The sequence below is a fragment of the Peromyscus maniculatus genome, chromosome 5 (genome assembly GCF_049852395.1).
Source record: "Peromyscus maniculatus bairdii isolate BWxNUB_F1_BW_parent chromosome 5, HU_Pman_BW_mat_3.1, whole genome shotgun sequence".
In the NCBI taxonomy this organism is placed as follows: domain Eukaryota; kingdom Metazoa; phylum Chordata; class Mammalia; order Rodentia; family Cricetidae; genus Peromyscus; species Peromyscus maniculatus.
This window is the reverse complement of record NC_134856.1, coordinates 39,432,040-39,450,921: the sequence shown is the minus strand read 5'-3', so window position 1 is coordinate 39,450,921 and position 18,882 is coordinate 39,432,040. Positions and strand designations below refer to the sequence as shown.

The following is an 18,882-nucleotide window of genomic DNA, read 5'->3' as shown; positions in this document are numbered from 1 at the left end:
TGTGTGTGTGTGTGTGTGTGTGTGTGTGTGTGTGACTGGGGGAGGCAGAGGATGGAGATCTCACAGATACAGTGACCTTTCAAGAGAAACTTGCCGGGGCATCTGTGAGAACATGAGTCATTTTCTTTGTAAGTTGGGCATCACGGAGAAGCTGCTGAGAGGTTAAGCCCTTGGGCAGACCACTGTAACTTCCTCCCGGCTGCTTCCTGCTTCACGCCACTCTCTCAGACTAAAACTGAGCCCCATACCCAGTTCTCATCATAACTCATCCTACTTTGGTCTCGCCTTCCTGAGAGAGAGAAGATGCCTGTTCCTGGCTGTGGTAGCTTTGAAGGCCACACATCCTGGCTAACTCATGGGGGCATGAATGGGCTTGTGTCCTGCTCTTTTGAGGTGAGTTGATGAGCACCAATGAATACATGACGCAATGGTTCAGACTCTAAGGCTGGAAAACAAAGGCCTAAACAGTTCTGACTTCCATACCCACCAAGGCCCTAACGTCATCTGGCTGCTTTCCCCATGGGGGTTCGGACATGGGTATGAACTCGAGGAAGACATGCCTGCTGGACTCAGGGAAACTGACAGCTTTCAGCTGGGATTGTTTCTACAGAAACTAACAAGAATGCTAACAAAAAAGATCGGAGCCTCGTGTTTCTGCTCTAGATAGGAACCTGGAGTCCCTGGCTTGGGTTCAAAACTCCTCTCTAAAAGCCATCCTGTGAAGGCTGGCCTCAGGTCTTAAACTGACACCACTATAAACCTTGGGCATGAAGAGTCTAGTCTCTGGAGTACTGGAGCTGTGGAAGAAAGGAAGCCTTTTAAATAGATTCACGCAAACTGATGGGTATTGTGCTGAGGATGTCTGTTTCCCTTTCCGTCAGAAATGCCCAGATACTTCCTTCTCAACCCCAAGGAAACACCCTTAAAAGGGGGGAATTGGACTTCTCAGCCACAATATGAAGGTGCTACATAGCTCCAATGTCCAGTTATGTTAGATGTTCTGGCAAAAGAAAACAACCCACCTCTCTGAAGACCAAAGACCTAGCGGAGCGATCAGTCCTGGCCAGTTTCCCTGCTGATATTGGGAAACTGTAGCTACCTGATCAGGGTGTGGTCACACGGCAGCCTTGAGGGTGGCAGGGGAAACTGCCCTCAAAGTCTCCGTTCTGGTTTGTTTGGGGACACAGCTGCCTCATATGGCAAACAAACTTCTGATGAGAGGCAGCATTGGAGGGCACAGGAGACATGCTGGGATTTTCCTAAGGAAAGCTGTATGTATGTGTGTGTGTGTATATATATATATATATATATATATATATATATATATATATATATATGTATATCTCACTGAGAAACACTAATTAAAAGGCCAAGTGCTGTGCACCACTGGAGAACCAGGTGCTGCTATGTACTGCTGGGATGAGCGAGAATGTAAACCAACACTCTTCTATCAATTAAAAATCCACAAATGAGCCCTTTGACCTGGGTACAGTGCCAGAAATCATCCTAGGTGTGGCAAAGACAGACTTATGAGAATCCTCAAGTCTGTTGCTTAGGTAGGAGAAAAATAAAAGACTCAATAACCTTTCAATGGAATGCTTAATTAGGCTGTATTACAAGGATTCAAATATCTAAACTAGAGCCTCAAATACTATAAAAGAAAGCCTCCCAAGGAAAAGCAGTGCTCTACAAAGCAGAGGAAAGGTCACAAAGAGCCACTGATAGTAGGCGGCCAACAATTATACAGTATTAATAGTTTCACACTGCACAAATGAGGAGATGGAGCCAAGCCCTGGAACCAAGAAGGCTTCCTGTCTTTGAAGCCTATCCACTAGGCATCTTCTAAACAAAGGGACACCAAGATGGCCGGTTGTGGTGGCACATGCTTACATACACCAACACCAATGGCTGAGGCAAGAGACCAAAAAGAGATGGCAGTGGAAAACAAAGTTGAAGATGACTGGAACTGAGCAGGCCAATGGGGAGAGGCTGGAGGGCAGAAAAGCATGCTGGGAATGTACTCCACTATGCAGGCTAAGAGCCCCTGTGCTTCTGACTGACCCAGAAGCTGTCCCAGGGCGTGCTGGAAGGCCCTTCCCCACACTAGCTTCCCTGAAGTTAGTCTCCAGCACACTTGGGGGTTCTCCAAGAGCTTCTCCAGAGCGCCTATAGTGGGCAGGCCAAAAGTCCACCATGAGATTCTGGAGATGCACCCTGACACTACCGTCTTCTGGAGCTCTAAAGGCTGTGATTCTTGTTTGGAACTCATCAATCATGTGCCATTGATCCTAGAATGAAAAACAAAACCTTGCTGGACATGGGTGGTGTGCTCCTGTAGCCCAGCACTCAGGAGGTGGAGACAGAGAGATGAGAAAGTCATGTGTTCAAGTGACTGCAGAACACAGTCCAGGTCTGACGGTGTCTACCTAAGACTCGGTTTCAGAAAACAAAAACAAAAGGGCTGGAGAGATGGCTCAGAGACTGCTCAGAGATTACAAGCACTTATTGCTCCTGGAGAGGACCCTGGCTTAGTCTCCAGCACTCACACTGGGTGGCTCACAGATGCCTATAAGTCTGGTTCCAGGAGCTCTGGTGTTCTCTTCTGGCTTCTACCAGCACTAGGATACACATGGTGCATGTAATAAACCCATGTAGGCAAAGTAGACACTGGAGCAGTCTCCTTAGAGAGCAAATCATTCCACCCTTCAGGGAAGCTCATTGAGAAAGAAGGTGAACAACTCAGAGAGCTTCAGGAAGTACCTGAAACTGACCAGATTTATTAGGCCCCTCCCTGCCGGAGTAAACAGAGTCCAGCAGCAGAGACTCGCAGAGGCTCTGGCTGCCAAGAAGAATCTGAGATCAGACCAGCTGCCTAAAGAAAGCAGAAACCAGCTGGGCTCCCTGGAAGGCATTTAGATGCTCCATAGGGTGTTTCATCTCCCCAAGAAAATTTTTGTCACACAACACATATATTAAAAAAATAAAAATAAGTCTTTAATAAAACAAACAAAATCCCTCAAAAACGTTAATACACAATCCTTGCCTTCACTGTCCAGCCCCATTGTCCCCCTCATTTTCTAAGTCCCCCCTCCCACCTCAACAAGATCTCACTATATAACCAAGGCTGGCCTCAAATTCACAATCCTTAGAACTTCATCTCCTGAGTGTTAAGATTACAAGTATGTACCACCTCCAATCAGTAGCTATGTGTGGTTTTACACACAAACTAATTTAATTCCCTCACTGTAGTCCAATTTTACTTTGCTTATTTTTAATAGTAACTTTTTTTCTAAGACAGAGTTTTACTATGTAGCCCTGGCTAGCCTGGAACTTGCTACTAGACCAGAATGGGCTTGAACTCATGGAGATCCACCTGCTTCTAACTCCCAAATAGTGGAATTATAGGCAAGAGTCAAGGCCAGATGTGGTGGTGCATGAAGGGATTCTAGCCAGCCTGGTCTGGCAAACTTGAGTCTGGCAGGCCTTGCCCTTCCCCAATCCCTCTGCCTTGCTAAAAGACATTAGATTGCATTCCTAAAGCTAGACACCAAGGTCTATTGCCTTATTTGGCCACTTCGTCCTCTTCAGGCTGACTACCGAGGTCCAGCAGTCAGAAGCCCCCTTTGGCTCACCTAATTGACATGCCCAATTAAAATTAAACACCTCATCCTAACACAGGACCTCCCCCCTTACCTTTATAAACCACCATTTTCCTATGGACTACATCTGTCTCCGCTCCATCCAGAGGTGGTCTTTGTTCCCCTCCAGGAAAAATACGCCTACCCCCTCCCTCTCCCTTGTTCCCTTCCCCTTCTCCAGAGTCCTCTATCTCCTGTCTCTGTCTCTTATCCCCTGCCCTCTGTCCCTCTGGGGCAAATAAATCTCCTTTGTGTGGAGAATTTGGTCCTGAGCTGATACCACCTCTTAGAGTGCATTCCTTTAATCTCAGCACTGGAGGTAGAAATAGGTGGATCTCTGTGAGTTCCAGGCCAGCCAGGCTACATAGTGAGATTTTTTTTCTCAAAAACAAAAGAAAAACAAAAAGGCATGCATTACCATGTCTAATAATAATAATAATAGCAATTATTATTTTTATTTTGTCTGTTTGTTTTCAAGACAGGATCTCATTATGTGGCTTTGGATGTCCTGGAACTCACTATGTAGACCAGGCTGGCCTTGAACTCACAGAGATCAGCCTGCCTCTGTCTCCCAAGTGTTAGGATTAAAAGTGTGCACTACTACAGCCAGGTAATTATTATTTTTTGAGACAGTATTTTATGTAGCCCAGGCTTTATGTGTTATGTGTCCAAGGCTTGCCTGGAACTCTTGATCCTCCTTCCTTTATTTCTCATCATGCCCAGCTAGCAGCTGTTTTCAAAATGCATTTAAACTTTTTTTTAAAAATTTTATTCTATGTGTATGAATGTTTTGCCTGTGTGTAATATGTGCACCACACGTGTGACGGTGCCCATGGAGGTCCGAAGAGGCACTGGGTCCTCCATAACGGTGTTAAGAATGGTGGCGCGCCATCACGTTGGTATTGGAACTTGAACCCGGTCTTCTGCAAGAACTATCAGTGTTCTTAACCACTGAGCCAGCATCTCTCCAGTCCCTAATGCCTCTACCTTACAGCTGAGAAACTAAGGTGCAGTGATTAGATAAAAAGTCCAACCTGAGAGCCACAGCTAATAAGTGAACCAACAGAGCAGCCCAAGCACCCTACATGTCACACCATTGATAAACTTTACGTAAACTTCAACTATAGAAGTTTGAAATGAGGGGCTGGAGGGGTGGCTCAGCAGTTAAGAGCACTGACTGCTCTTTCAGAGGACCCGGGTTCAATGCCCAGCAACCACAACTGTCTAACTCCAGTTCCAGGGGATCTGATACCCTCACACAGACAAACATGCAGGCAAAGCACCAATGCACATAAAATATAAATAAATAATTAAAAAGAAAAAAAAAACAAGTTTGAAATGACTCCACAAATAAAGCCCCCTTTGTGTGCTAAGTTTAAAGACACACAGATTTCCGTGATAGGGGGTTGGAGTGATGACTCAGGGTGAAGAGGTGCTCTTGCAGAAGCCTTGGGTTCTGCTCCCAGCACCCACACGGTAGTTCATAGCGGTCTCTAACTCCGGTTCCCAAGGATCTGATGCCTTCTTTTGACTTTCCTGGGCACCAGAATGCACACGATGCACTTATATACACGCAGGCAGAACAACATAGGAAATAAATAAATCTTAAAAAAAAAAACAATAAAACCCCAATTTCTCATATTAAAAAAATTGTAGAAAGTCACACAAATGCTAAGCTGCAGAGGCTGTGGAACTGTGAAACTCCCATCTGCCCAGAGCCATGCACACCCTTCACATTGGTTCATATGGAAACACACATCTCAAATCATGGGTGTTATGAATTATTTGAGGCTTTCTGGAATGCACCCTTTACATCAATGCAACTGTGCCCTGGGTAGGACTGTCGACCACAGCACTCTCTGGGATTAAGAAAGAATTTATAAATCTCTTTCAAGGGAAAAATAAGATCAGAAGTGAGTGTCTGCTTGAAGACGGGAAACCAACTTTTGGTGAGCAAAAGACCTGCTAGCAGAATTTGAAGTCTAAAGAAAAATGTGAGGGGAGAAAATGTGTTTTCTCTCTTGTTCTGTTTGAACTATACTTTCAAGCTCTGAGTGGTTGAGGAAAATATGTCGGCATGAATACATTTGGCAGTTTACTTCTAAGTCATACAGCTTTAAACTGTCTTGATTTTTGGTGATTTCAGATGCTTTGAAAACATTCATATTATGGAGTCATAAAAAATGTTACTGTGAAAACTAATGGTTTTTAAATAGTGTAGATGCCTTATCTTGAGCTTGCAAGCACAGTCTGACCATAAAAAGTTCAGTTCGTCTGCATGGGGTTAAGACGCACAGTTCACTCCATCATTATTCAGCGGCTGTCTTTCCTAATAAGGCGACTCCTGATAGATTTCTAAAAATCCAAACACTTCACAATCTTTGTGCTAGCTCCTCCCTACCACCACATCTGTAAAAGATAAAAACAGAGGCCTGGCTCAAATAAATCATGTCCCGTCTGCCCCAGGAAGACTCCAGGAGTGGTTAAAATCAAGATCGATGTGCATTTCACAATCTGGAAAGATGCCCACATCTCTCAGCTAGCAAAGCAAGCTGTATAGTAACATGTCTACAAATTCCTGTATGTCCGCTCACAATTTTGGTCAGAAAAAGGTCTACAATGGGGCCATGGAGATGACGCAGCCGGTAAATAAGCTTGCTGCCAAGGCTGATGACCCGAGGTCGATCCCTGGTGCCCATCCTGCAGAACCGAACTCCAGCAAGTTGTCCACACACACAGATAAATAAATGCCTTAAAAAATTAAAAAGATCTACAAAATAGGATTATATTAAGCTACTAACTGTGCTTGCCCATAGGGAGTAGAATCCGGAAAAAGAACTATTCTGTATTTATTTATGATTTGGTGCCAATGACAGGGAGTCAGACTGTGTCCAAATTCTGTGTCTGCTAAGATAAGTGTGACCGGGAGGGGGGTGGGATGGGTGGGGTGGTGAGAATGGGGGGTGGGTTACTTAACTGATTTCAGTTCCCTCACTTGAAAAACTGGGTGATGGTACCTCCCTCAAACAATGTTGGAGACTTTAATGAGCTAATCCATATCAAGTGCTTAGAATCATGCCTGTCACATAGAAAGTGCCGTGTATTTTACTGCAAAAATGTTTATATCTATAGGGAGCATATGTGCATGGTTTAATTAAAAATCTCAGGAGTTGGAGAGACGGCAGCAGTTACGAGCACACACCACTCTTACAAAAGATGAACTTGCGAACGATTGACTCAGAGGCCAAAGGCAGGGATGAAACAGCGGGGGTAGGGTTAAGTCCAAAGTGGGGAATGCGAGAAAATTCTGGAATGGGATAAAGACCATAAAGGACAAGGAAAAAGAGGTCTGGGAGCCTGTTGGGAAGCTGGCTGTGGGACTCCATAGGGAGAAGGCAGGGTGTGGGACTGGTGTCTTGTTCTGGCTTGTCTGTAGGGAGCCCACAAGAAGCTATTTACCCTATGCCTGAAGGTACAAGACAGGGCTTGTCCTGTGAAGGCAGATCAGCCAGCAGTCAGCCTGGCTCAGGACACCCAGGATGTGCCAAGGGGCATGGAACCTTTAGCAGACCCTCCAACTGTCTCTCTAATTGTCTGAGCAGAGGTTTATCTCCTCACAGCCCTAGGGCACCGGAGGCATTCTGAGCCTCCAGGAGGAGCTTGGAGGAGCTTGCCTCAGGTCACACAGTTTGGGGTGAGCATCAAGAAGGAAAATTCCCCTCTCTTTTAAGCGCTCAGGTGAACACCATAGGTCTGTCCCTTCTGGCTGGTTTAACAAGAGTCTAAAGGAATTTGGGGGATGGGGACACGACCTTTCTATACAGGCCAGGTCGGCATTAACTCATGGTCCTCTCGCCTCAGCTTCCTGAGCACTAGGATTACAGACCTGTGCTGTATGCTCAGTTTAGATGGTAGTTCTTATTTCTCTGTAAAATGACCAAGGACAGTGAGGTGGGTCAGTGGGTAAAGGTGCCTGTCACCAAGCCCGACGGCCTGAGTTTGATCCCCAGGACCCACATGGTGCAAGGAGAGAACCAGCTCTTGCAAGCTGTCCTCTGCCCTCCAAGTGCCTGCTATGGCACACATGAGATACACACACACACACACACACACACACACACACACACACACACACACACACACACACACATGTCACAACAATAACAACACAAGATAGATCAAGAAGGTGCTATGGTCCTCAAGTGTGACAAAGGAAGCCAGACTTGGCAGAACACGAACGTAATTCTATCACTTAGGAGGCTGCGGCAGGAAGGTCTCCAACCCCAGGCTAGCCTATGTTACAGAGCGATAGTCTGTCTCTTCTAAAAGAGAATCTTTTAGAAATATGTGCATGCACCCCTATACACATAATTCTAGGGGATCTGAGACTTGCTAATCATGTACTCTACCACTGAGCTGGCTACACCTCCAGTATCTTAGGCAGTCTATTTTACTAAGACAAAGTCTTGCTCCGTAGAGAAGGCTGCTCTGCCCCACAATCTTCTGCCTCAGACTGTTGAGTATTAGAATTATAGGCATGCACCATCCTGCCCAGCGTTCAGGCTCTCTCTATTCTCCTGCCTCCCCCTTTGAAGTACTAGGATCCCTGGCATGTCCCACAATGCCTGGCCCTTAAGAACTCTCAAATGAGCAAAGATGGGATCCTAAGGTGTAGTGGGGGAGAGGAAGACCTGGGATTACACCTCCTCCATCCCGAGCTCCCCATTCAAGCCCCGAGGGGAAGCAGCCCACCGTCTCTCCTCAGTGAGTCAGGTTCTCCCACCTGTGTGGCTGAGCCTTCTCCTCTGATGCTAAGGCAGCGACAAAGCCAACGCTGTGACTTTAAAGGAGTGGTCCATGAGAAAGGAAGCTGTTCACTGGGCTTGCTTTCCTAGGGTGAGGTATTTCTGAACAAGACCAGGGTAGCTCCGGCCTGCAGACAGGATAGCTGGTGTAGTTTCTAGACCATTGCTGCTAAAGCTCCCGGGAAGCCAGAACCATGAGGTTTGGAATCTGGTAGTGGTGGAGAAAAGAGGGAGGTAAGGTCTTTTAAGCTCTTCTATCCAGGGCCAGGGGCGGGAGGTGTGGGTCGAGGAGAGGCAGAAGATGAACTGCCAGTGGCAATGTCTGCTAAGAATGTCAGCCTGAGCCCTAACAGGCCTGGTATCTGAACCCCACCCCCATCCTAAAGGAGATGCCAGAGCTGTTGGACGGAAGTGTTCGGCCTCACCACTCCAGGTCCTGGTGATTAACAGAGGCCAGGGGAGGGAACAAGAATTCAAGGCTCCTGAGTCAGAAGTTTAACTATTTCCAATCTTCCCCTAGCTCGTCTGGGGCCAGAAGACTTGCAATAGCTTTCCCTCAACTACTTGGATTCCCACGTGGTTAGTACTGTACACTTAGGGGAGGGTTCAAAGCCCGATTCAACAACTTTCTAGTTACAAAATTACTAACATAGGTTTCCAATCTGGCTAAATGGGGCCAATGCCACTGGCCCGTGGGGCCTTTCAGGATTAAAGGGGCTTATTACATCAAGTACAAGTGTGATTCTGGAATGCAGTAAGCTCAAGAAGTGGCACTTAGGGGCTGGTGAGATGAGTCAGTAGATAAAGGTGCTTGCTACCAAGCCTGACAACCAAGTTTGATGCCTGGATCCCACGTGGCAGAAGGAGAGAACTGACTCTCCCGGGCTGTTCTCCTCCCCTCTGGATCTACGCACACACATGAACACACAGTAAATAAGTGTAATAAAAATTAAAAAAAGGATGGCATTTAGGCTGATGGCTTTTGAACCTTTTCTTACCAGTTCCTTTGCCCAAATAAATGAAGTCAGGGGTAAGGGTCAACGCACCAAATGTCTTCTGGTCCGAGGAAAGCCAGGGAGGAGGAGCAAGGGAGGACACTGAGTGTGGGGGTTCAGCATCCTGGCTCAGAGGAAGACTTCAGCAAGGCTATGACTGCCTAAGCATCCGGCCTGCCTTTCCCGAATATTACCTTGCTGCCCTCGCTGAGGCCCGACAGTCCTAAACAGCTCTCACTTGCTCTCTCCACCTTACACTCTATGGTCCAGCCATAAGAAATGGATTTAGTCCTGGAATCCATGCTGATCACCTGGAGGAACATTCTACCACCTCTCATGTCCAACACTCCAGCCTAGATCCTTGCCAGCCTCTAAGACATCGCTTCCTATGGTTCCTTTCCTAGTATTCCCCTCTAATGTCAATCTAAATTCCCACCCACCCCTATACTTACTTTGCCTGTCTCTCTACTTTTCAAACTAGCCTCCGAAGCTTTGGGGGGGGGGGCTTTGTCCGTCTGCTCACTAATGTATCCCCAGCACCTAGAACAGAACCTGGCACATATCTGGAATCCCAGCACTAAGGAGGCTGAGAAAAGAGGATCATGACCATGAGGACTACATAGTGAGAGCCTGTCTAAAGTAGGGTGAGGCATGGGGTAGGTGTTGAATTGAGGATCAGCAATTATAATTGCCTGGAGACCGACCTGTGTGTATTTCTAACTGGGAGCTCACAAGAAGCTATGGGTTTTGCTTACCTCTGAATATCTCACACCAAGTACAAGCCCAGGCATTTGTGGGCTGAATGACCATTTCAACTTGGCTTTAGATCTCAGACACTTCACTGCTTCTATAAGGAGGAGTGAACTGAATTTGTCCATGGGGCAAAACCAGAAAGCCACTGCCCTCCCTTGCCCTGGCCAGGATAAAAGTCCCTGCCTAGAAAGCCACAGCCCTTGCCAGGCTCTGTGGTGTTGTGAATGAAAATGGATCCCATAGGCTCATATTTGAATGTCTGGTTCCCAGTTGGTGGACGGTTTAGGATTAGGAGGTGTGGCCTTGTTGGAGGTGGTGTGTCACTGGGGTGGGCCACACCAGGCCCAGTCACTCTGCCTCCTGTTTGTGGATCAGATCTAAGCTCTCAGCTACTGCTCCAGCACCATGCCTGCCTGCCCTCACACTCCCTGCCACCATGGTCATGGACCTACCATTACAGATTATAAGAAAGACCCTAATGAAATGCTTTCCATTAGAAGCTGCCTTGGTCATGGTGTCTCTTCACAGCAACAGAACAGTGACTAAGACACGCTTCCTAATCTGGGGAAGAGGAGAAACCTTTAACAGCAGACATAGGACGAGAGTCTCCGCCAAGGCAAAGGACCAAATACACACTAGAAACCCGCTGTTTCCTTAGCACTCGGCCATACGAGAAACCAGTCTAGGAGGGTAAGAGGATCCGGAAGAGAACAGCTGCCTTAGGACAGAGAAAAGTCATTTGCTTGATCCAATACCACACAGTACCGGGATGCACAGGGGACCAAGGGATAATCCAGCAAATGTGTTCAGAAAAGTTAAGCAGAAGATTAGAACAAAAATCTTCATGGGCTGGGCATGGTGACATACATCTTTAGTCCCAGCACTTGGTAGACAGATCTCTGTGAGTTCAAGGTCAGCCCAGTCTATGTGAGCTCCATGCCAGCCAGGGCAACATTATGAGACTCTGTCTCAAAAATATAAAAAGATGTTCATGAGGGAATAGGGGGATGTAGCTTTTAGTGGCAAAGAAGTTGCCTAGCATGCACTTTGAGAGTCCCTGTAAGAAACATGCATCTGTGTGTGTATGTACAGAATACTATTACTAACAGCCAAAGCACAAATAGAAACCACACAAATGGCCACACAGTGGACACAACAGTGAGACTCAACTGCACTCACACCCAGAATCATAAAGATCTCAATATGGGCAACAAAAAAAGCCAGGCTCAGGAGCTTAAACTTCATATCTTTCTTTCCTTTAGCACAAGGTCTCACTATGTCGCCCAGGCGAGCCTTGAACTTAAGACCCTCCTGCCTTTGCCTTCTGTGAATTACAGCCATGCACCACCACTCCCAGTTTATATGATCTTTCCTGTCGGTTTCTTATTAGCTTTTTATTTATTTAGTTGTATGTATGTAAGCATCACAGCACGTGCGCACACATGTAGGAGGTCAGAGGACAACTTTCAGGAGTCAATTCTTGCCTTCCTCCACGTAGATTCCAGGGATTGAACTCAGGTTTGGCAGTGGGTGTCTTTATGACATCTCACAGGCCCATTTGTTTTTTTGAGACAGTCTTATATACCCCAGGCTGAGGGTGACCTAGAACTTCTCATCTTTCTGCCATTAGTTCCCAAGTGCTGGGGTTGCAGAGAGAGTAACACACGCCTACATATAAAGTTCTAATGCAGGAAAATTAATCTACAATATCAGAAGTCAGAATAGTAGTTATCTTGAGAGAAGGGTAGCTAGAAGGCAAGGGATTACTAGTGATGCCATTGCTTGGTCTGTGTGCTGGGTACATGGGCATTTTAAAGCTGGTGATGCCAATAAGCTAATTAATTTGGCACTTACCTCAACATATTTATTCTTTTGTTAAAATACATTTATTAGCCGGGTGCTGGTGGTACCGCCTTTAATCCCAGCACTTAGGAGGCAGAGGCAGGTGGAGCTCTGTGAGTTCAGGGCCAGCCTGGTCTACAGAGTGAGTTCCAGGACAGCCAGGGTTACACAGAGAAACCCTGTCTTGAAAAACCCCCAAATAAATAATAACTAAATAAATTACATTTTATTTTATTTTATTTAGTTATTACATTTATTTAGTTAGTTATGGCGGGGTGAGGAGGGAAAGCCAAATTACCCGGTATGCTTATGGAGGTCGGAGAACAACCTGCAGGAAGTTACCTCTTCCACCATGTGGATCCCAGAGATCCAACTCAGGTCACTGGGCTTGGAGACAAGTGCTAATGTGCTGCCATCCTGCCAGTCCTCAACATATGCTTTTCTTCAACGTGAAGTCTCCTCACAGAGACTGCTCGGCATCAGGACAGAAGCCTCACCGATCTTGGCAGGGGAGGCCTTCTCCCCTCCCCTCACAGCCCACTCCACACGGTTTACAGAACTTCCGCTTCTGACCCTAGTTACTCACTGTCCATCATAAGCACCACCTCCCTGATGCAGTAGGGAGGTGAGAACACTCGTTCTGGGTAACCTAGGAACAGAGTGCTATGAGAGGAGGTGACGCGAGGTTTGAGACCTGCTCCCCTGACACAGTGGATGCTGTATAGGCCGTCTTCGGCAACCAGCCCTCCCTCTGCTAAGCAGGGAAGGCAGCTGGCTGGGCTCCAACCCCAGTTCCCTACCCTTCATTCCTCTGAGGCAGATTTATTGGGCACTACAGAATCCCCTTGGGCTATGGAAGCAGCCAACCAGGATTTACATTCTGGACTTACTGCTGACAGCCCCAGTGACTCCATTTTTACATCTAAGGGGAAGAAGGCATTATCACCTGCTTTGCAAGGCAGCCACCTCACTAAAAAACAGCTCACGCCAGACTGGAAGCTTCCCAAAGGCGGGGGTTTAATCCGTTCATTGTTAGACACAATTCTAGAACAGACCCTGAAACATGTAGATATCGATTACAGTTTGCTGAAAGAATGAACTGTTAACTCCAAACTAAAGGTTTTTTTTTTTTTTTTTTTTTTTTTAAATTAATAGCTGAGCTAAACACAATCATCTTGAAAGCAACTCAAGGCCAGTCAAGTTCATTAGTGAGCTTTGACGCCTCCTATGCTTAGCTTTCAATCTCACCCGAAGGCTTCCTAAGAGTTGGTTGATACGGCGGAGGGGGCTGTCACAATTGGGACCTGAGTGTCTTGGACCAATGTCATGAAGCAGTTTCTCTCAATTGCTCAACATCAAGGATGGGTAGGTGGCTGAGGTTCCTCACTTTCATCACGGCACTCATACCTCACAAGTTCTCCTTTGTCTCTGCTCTCAGATCAGACTTGAAGGACTAGGGAGCCCCCACTGGGAGGGGCCAGAATACAGAAACAGCCCTGTTCTCTTTCCTTCCAGATTAACTTCTTTAGTCAAGCTCCTAATACTAGGACCCCGAGAGACTGTCTCCCTGTGGAGAAATGTTTTTTGAAAATCCTACAATAAAAAAGATCTGACTAGCTGGGCATGGTGCCATATGCCATTAATCCTAGCACTCAAGAGGCAGAGGCAGAGCAGGTGGGTCTCTGTGAGTTTGAGGCCAGCCTGGTCTTAATAGTGAATTCCAGGACAGCCGGGGTTATATAGTGAGACCCTGTCTCAAAAAAATGAACAAACAGGGCTGGAGAGATGGCTCAGACATGAAAGGCTAGGCTTGCAACCAAAACAACAACCACCAACCAAGCAAACAAACAAAGACAAAATGCTCATAGGAATAGTGAGGTTCGAGACCCAGTGTTCACTCCGATCATCTGTCCCACACAACACGGAGTCAGAAAATTCTTCAAATCCTAGCTGGGCGCTGCAACCATGATTGTGCTAAAATCATCACCACTAGAGTCTCTTTTTGTAAAATGGGTTGGCCAGCCGGGTATGGGAGGTTGGCCAGCCGGGTATGGGAGCAGAAGCAGGAAGAGCTCTCTGAGTCCAAAGTCAGTCTGATCTACACAGTTCCAGGCTAGCCAGGGCTACAGAATGAGACCCTATCTTTAAAAAGGGGGTGGGGTGGGGAGACAAAAAGACTGGCCTTCACGAAGGTTGTCTTGATTTCTTCCAGTGGACGTACTGGGCCTTGGGCAGGCAACAGGAAGGAACGTTTTGTCTGGGAGCCTCAAAGAGATTTCCGAACTGTTGAACACATTCAAACGAGGAAGCCGTACCTTTGTTTCTCCACCTTTAAAACTTCTGGCAGGGTTTGGCTATGGGGTTTCTCAAGTCCTAACTCTGAGATTAAGACCTCAAAGTGTTTAATATTCACCTACCCTGCTTCAAGGGACTGTTAGGGGGGTAGAGCAAGCTCGGAGTTGTACAAGGGCTTTGAAGAGGAAGGCACACACACAAACAAGGTGCTAATTACACCAGATCATTTCTTTGAGCTCAACTTCATAGCCGCTTATAATATTCATAACCCAGGGGCAAGGAGGGACAATTGTAATGGAAAGGATTGTTTGTTTGGCCAGACTTGAGGGTTTGTATGTACCCGCAGGATAACCCTTTCAACCTTGCCAGATCCAAGGGACATGATGTCTTAAGAACAGGGAACTAGGGTGGTGGTAGTGAAGTACAACTTCTCAGCAGTTGAGACCATGAAGAAATACGCCGGGGAATAAGACTTACATATTCTTCTTGTTGTTAGGGAGTTCCATTTATTTAATTTTTCAAAATTTAGTTTTGAAAGGGCTGGAGAGTTAGGTCAGTGGTTGAGAGCACTGGCTGCTCTTCCAGAGGACCCAGGTTCAATTCCCAGCACCCAGACAGCAGCTAACGCTGTCTGTAACTCCAGTTCCAGGGGAATCTGACACCTTCACAGCAATGCACATAAAATAAAGTTAAATAAATAAAAAAATTAGTTTTGCAGTGCTAAGGATCAAAGCCAAGGCCTCATCCTGCCACTGAGCTATACCCACAACTATATTTATTTATTTTCTTTAAGAGATGGAATCTTGGGCAGGAGAGATGGTTCAGTGGTTAAGATCAGTCGTTGCTCCTACAGAGGACTTGGGTTCAGTCCCCAGTACTCATATCAGGTGGCTTACAAGCCCTGTACCTTCCAGAGGATTGGGGCCCTCTTCTGGCCTCTGTGGGCACATATATGGTGCACATACATTCATGCAGGCATTCACACACACACACACACACACACACACACACACACACACACACACACACACACTTAGGGTACTGAGTTGGCTCAGTAGGTAAAAAAAGCTTGAAAACTTGAATTCAATCTTGGAAAACCATGGAGGAAGGAGAGAATAGACTCCTGAGTGCACCCTGGCCACAAATATTAAATACTGTTTTGTTTTGTTTTTTGAGATAGGGTCTCTACATTGCCTTGGCTGGCCTGGAACTGGCTCTGCAGACCAGACTGGCCTTGAATTCAGAGATCCTCTGCCTCTGCCTCCCGAGTGCTGTGATTAAAGGCATGCACCACCACCACCACCACCACCACCACCACGATCTTTGCTACATTTTCTAAGTTGGCCCTGAATTTTCGGGGCCGAGGGATCCTGTCACAGTCTCTTGAGTAGCTGGGACTACAAGCATGCTGTTCAGTTTAGAGAGTCTCAACTTATTAGCACCACATGGGTCCAGAAACTTGCTCTTAAAAACTCAAGTGACTTCCCATTTCCAGGGACGCCTACCCCAATAGTCAGTAGTGTTTGCAGGGAAAAATCAAGGCGTGCTAAGCACATTAGCCCAGTCTGTTTTATAAACCAGGTGCATTCTTGGCACAAACCCTACCATTTCACAACCATAAACCAGACATCCGAGAAAGTAGAATTTCCTTAGAAAAAGAAGTTTTAAAATTCGTGACATCACTGGGAAGCACTGGCCAGCTCAACCATGTAATCAAAAACCTGATCGGCACTTCCCCACAGCTAAGTAAAGTGACAGCTAAATCTGACACACACACACTTGCTTCAGTAAGGAAGATAAGACACTCACAACTCAAAGCCATACCTGCTCTCAAAATACAGCAGAGAATGTGATGGTGGGGGTGAGGAGGTGGATTTGGCAGAAGTCTGGTTAGCCATAGAGCTTCCTCGGGGAGCCGGAATTGGATTTGGGGCCCTGCCCAAGTTAACATTTTTACAGGTTGGCTCAGTTGCAGTTTGTTAGCCCGCCAGTAATAAACCCATGTGCAAGAATTTAAAGTTTATGAGGCATGGCCTCTTAATGCCTAGGCTCCAGCTCCCTACAGCCAAGCCTTTAAGGAACCTAGCCTAGCCGGGGTGTTAATTATTTTGTCAATCTGCAGAGTTATTTGAGAAAAGTTTTTGTTTTTTTAAGGAGTTCTACAGACTCAAGGGCCCCACTTTTTTTTTTTTTTTTTTTTTTTTTTTTTTTTTTAGAAACAAAGGAGAGTCATTTTGTCCTTAAACTTTGACACACACACACACACACACACCTTCAAGCCGTGGACACGTGTATGTAGGGAGAGTGTTTGATGGGAGCACTAAAAAGTGCTAGGTGGCAAATGTTTTGAAAGTCGTTTAAACTATAGATCCCCCTTGCCAGAAAAATGCATGCAAAAGTTCTCTGGAACTTCACTCAAGGATCCCGAGTTACTCCTGGTTTTTAACAACGTGGGTCTGAGCTACAGAGAAAACTCCATTGTCCTCTCTAGTCAGGAGCCCCCACTAGCTGGTAGACGCTTGGGTCTCATGACACTCGGGTCCTCAGCACCAAAATGACCCTCCACTTTCAAGTCTTTTAACTTGAATGGAGAAAACTCCAACAGAAAGATCAAAATGTGCTTTGATCGCTCACGGGACCCAACACAGATGCGCCCCTCCCGCCCCTCCCGCCCCCCCCCCCCCCGCCCCGATTCAAGTGATCTAACATCCTATTAACAAGGTGCTTGGAGAACGGGACCTACTGTGTCCCCCATGCGTGATGGCCTCCGGCCAGGTGTGCCAGGCCATTCGCAGGCAGGCTGCAGGGGCGCAGGCCCTCCGGGGAGGGCAGGGTTAAGAGTGCATTCCAGCCCGGGAAGAAGGGGGGCGGGGAGGGCAGCCCGGAGAAGAGAAACAGACCCGGTCTGTCTGTCGGAGACACAAAGCACGGTTCACAAAGGGGGCCCGAGAAGGGCGAAGGGGGCTGCCCGGGGCACCGCTCATCCCCACACCTGCGCGGGGGTTGTGGGAGGAATGTGCGTTGCGCATTCCTCGGTTGTGGCCGGCGCGGGAGAGGTTTTTCCACGTCGGGGCTGGGTGAGGGGCTCAGCCGCGAGGCACTGAGAGGTCAAGACAAGCAGCGGCGGCGGGGCTAGGACGTTAGTGGGCTCACCGTTGCTCAGCCCTCTAGAGCCCAGCCCAGCCCGGGAACCACTTTCTGCTCCACCCCAGGATGTGAGGTGGCCCCAGACGTCCCCAGCTCTGTTCTGGACACCCCACCGGAGGGCCACAGCAAAGCAGACCAAGAGTGATCTTACGCACAGTTGTTCCATCCCAGGCTGGCTCCAGGAGGGTCTTACCTTTCCCCAGCGCTTGGCTCGGCTCCAGATCAGTTCCTCCCATCTCCAAGGTCACTTCAGCCTCCCCGAAGCCAGCCGGGTAGGGCTGGGAGGCCACGCTTAGTAGCCAGCAAACCTGCGTCTGAGAGCAGAAGGGTTAAGAGGGAGGCTGAGTCACAGGCGTGCCCGGTTCTGCACACCCATCCTTGGGAGTCCTCGGTGAGCCTCCGGGACAACTTTGGCCCCAAGGAACACAGCCCCGAGGTCCGTGCCCCGACTCCCTGCCCGACGCCCGCAGCGTGAGAACCCCGCCCGTCCTCCAGGGATCAATCTGGGTTAGGACTAGGGCAGGGCACTGTGGTACCTGAAGCAGGAGGAGCAGGGAGGCCAGAGGCCCACTACGGAGTCTCATGACGGGAGGGAGGTGAAGAGGCTGCGGAGACGGTGGGAATGCACTCCGCTAAGCTCCGGGTGCAGCTTTGAGCGCCGCGGCTCGCTAGAGCCCGCGGGAGGAGGCCAGGTGCGCTCAGGTAGCTGCTGATTGGTCCAACGTCACAAGGTCCCGCCCCTTCGCAGGTGGGGCCGAGGCTAGCCTGCGGCAGGCACTCGCGAAACCCCTGCCAGCCTCCCTGGTGGTTCCCTCCTGTGTCCTCCCAGCTCTTCTGGAGCTACTCCCGAAAGGTACCCCGTGGCTCTCGCAGGTTCTGGCTTCGCTGGAAAAAAGTATAACAAAACAAAACCCCCCAATCCACTCAGTCTCTGCAGCACGGGAAGACAAATATTCCATTGCTGGCAACTACAACGGAAAAAAAAAAAAGTGGAGACGCATCTGAAACCCGACAAAAAACAGAGGCTCCCCATTCATGCTGCCGGAGGCGTCGTGTTCAAAGCTTTGATGGAGGCAGGGCGTGTCTTCACACCAGCTACAGCGGGGGCTGCCCCCTGACACTTTCTCCACCTCCCAGGCGAGCGCGCCGGGAGCACTGGGGATTTGAAACTGACATCCAGATCTCAGAGGACCGCAGTACACGACCTGATATACGTTTGAGAGAATAGTTACTTCCGTTTGCAGCTGAACAAATGGGAGGAAGCAAGTAGAGAAATCCCCAGAGTTTGGAAGTCATAGTAACTTCAAAGGGCTTGAGGTAGGGAGACGGTTATTAGCCCCATTGTTTCCTCCCCCCCCCAATATAAATGCTTTCTTCTCCCAATATAAATGTTTCCTCAATTTGATG

General features: G+C 47.8%; 1 protein-coding gene across 1 annotated transcript in view; it reads right to left on the bottom strand.

The window, feature by feature from the left end:
• The window catches only part of Cdh3 (cadherin 3), a 48,124-nt gene extending 29,974 nt beyond the window's left edge, over positions 1-18,150 (bottom strand). The window contains exons 1-2 of the mRNA XM_016005391.3: positions 18,012-18,150; positions 17,669-17,789 (exon numbers count right to left, since the gene is read on the bottom strand). Of these exons, the coding sequence (XP_015860877.1) occupies positions 17,669-17,789; positions 18,012-18,059 (169 nt within the window). The 5' untranslated portion in view covers positions 18,060-18,150. The remainder of the gene's footprint in view (positions 1-17,668; positions 17,790-18,011) is intronic.
• Positions 18,151-18,882: the final 732 nt, after the last annotated feature.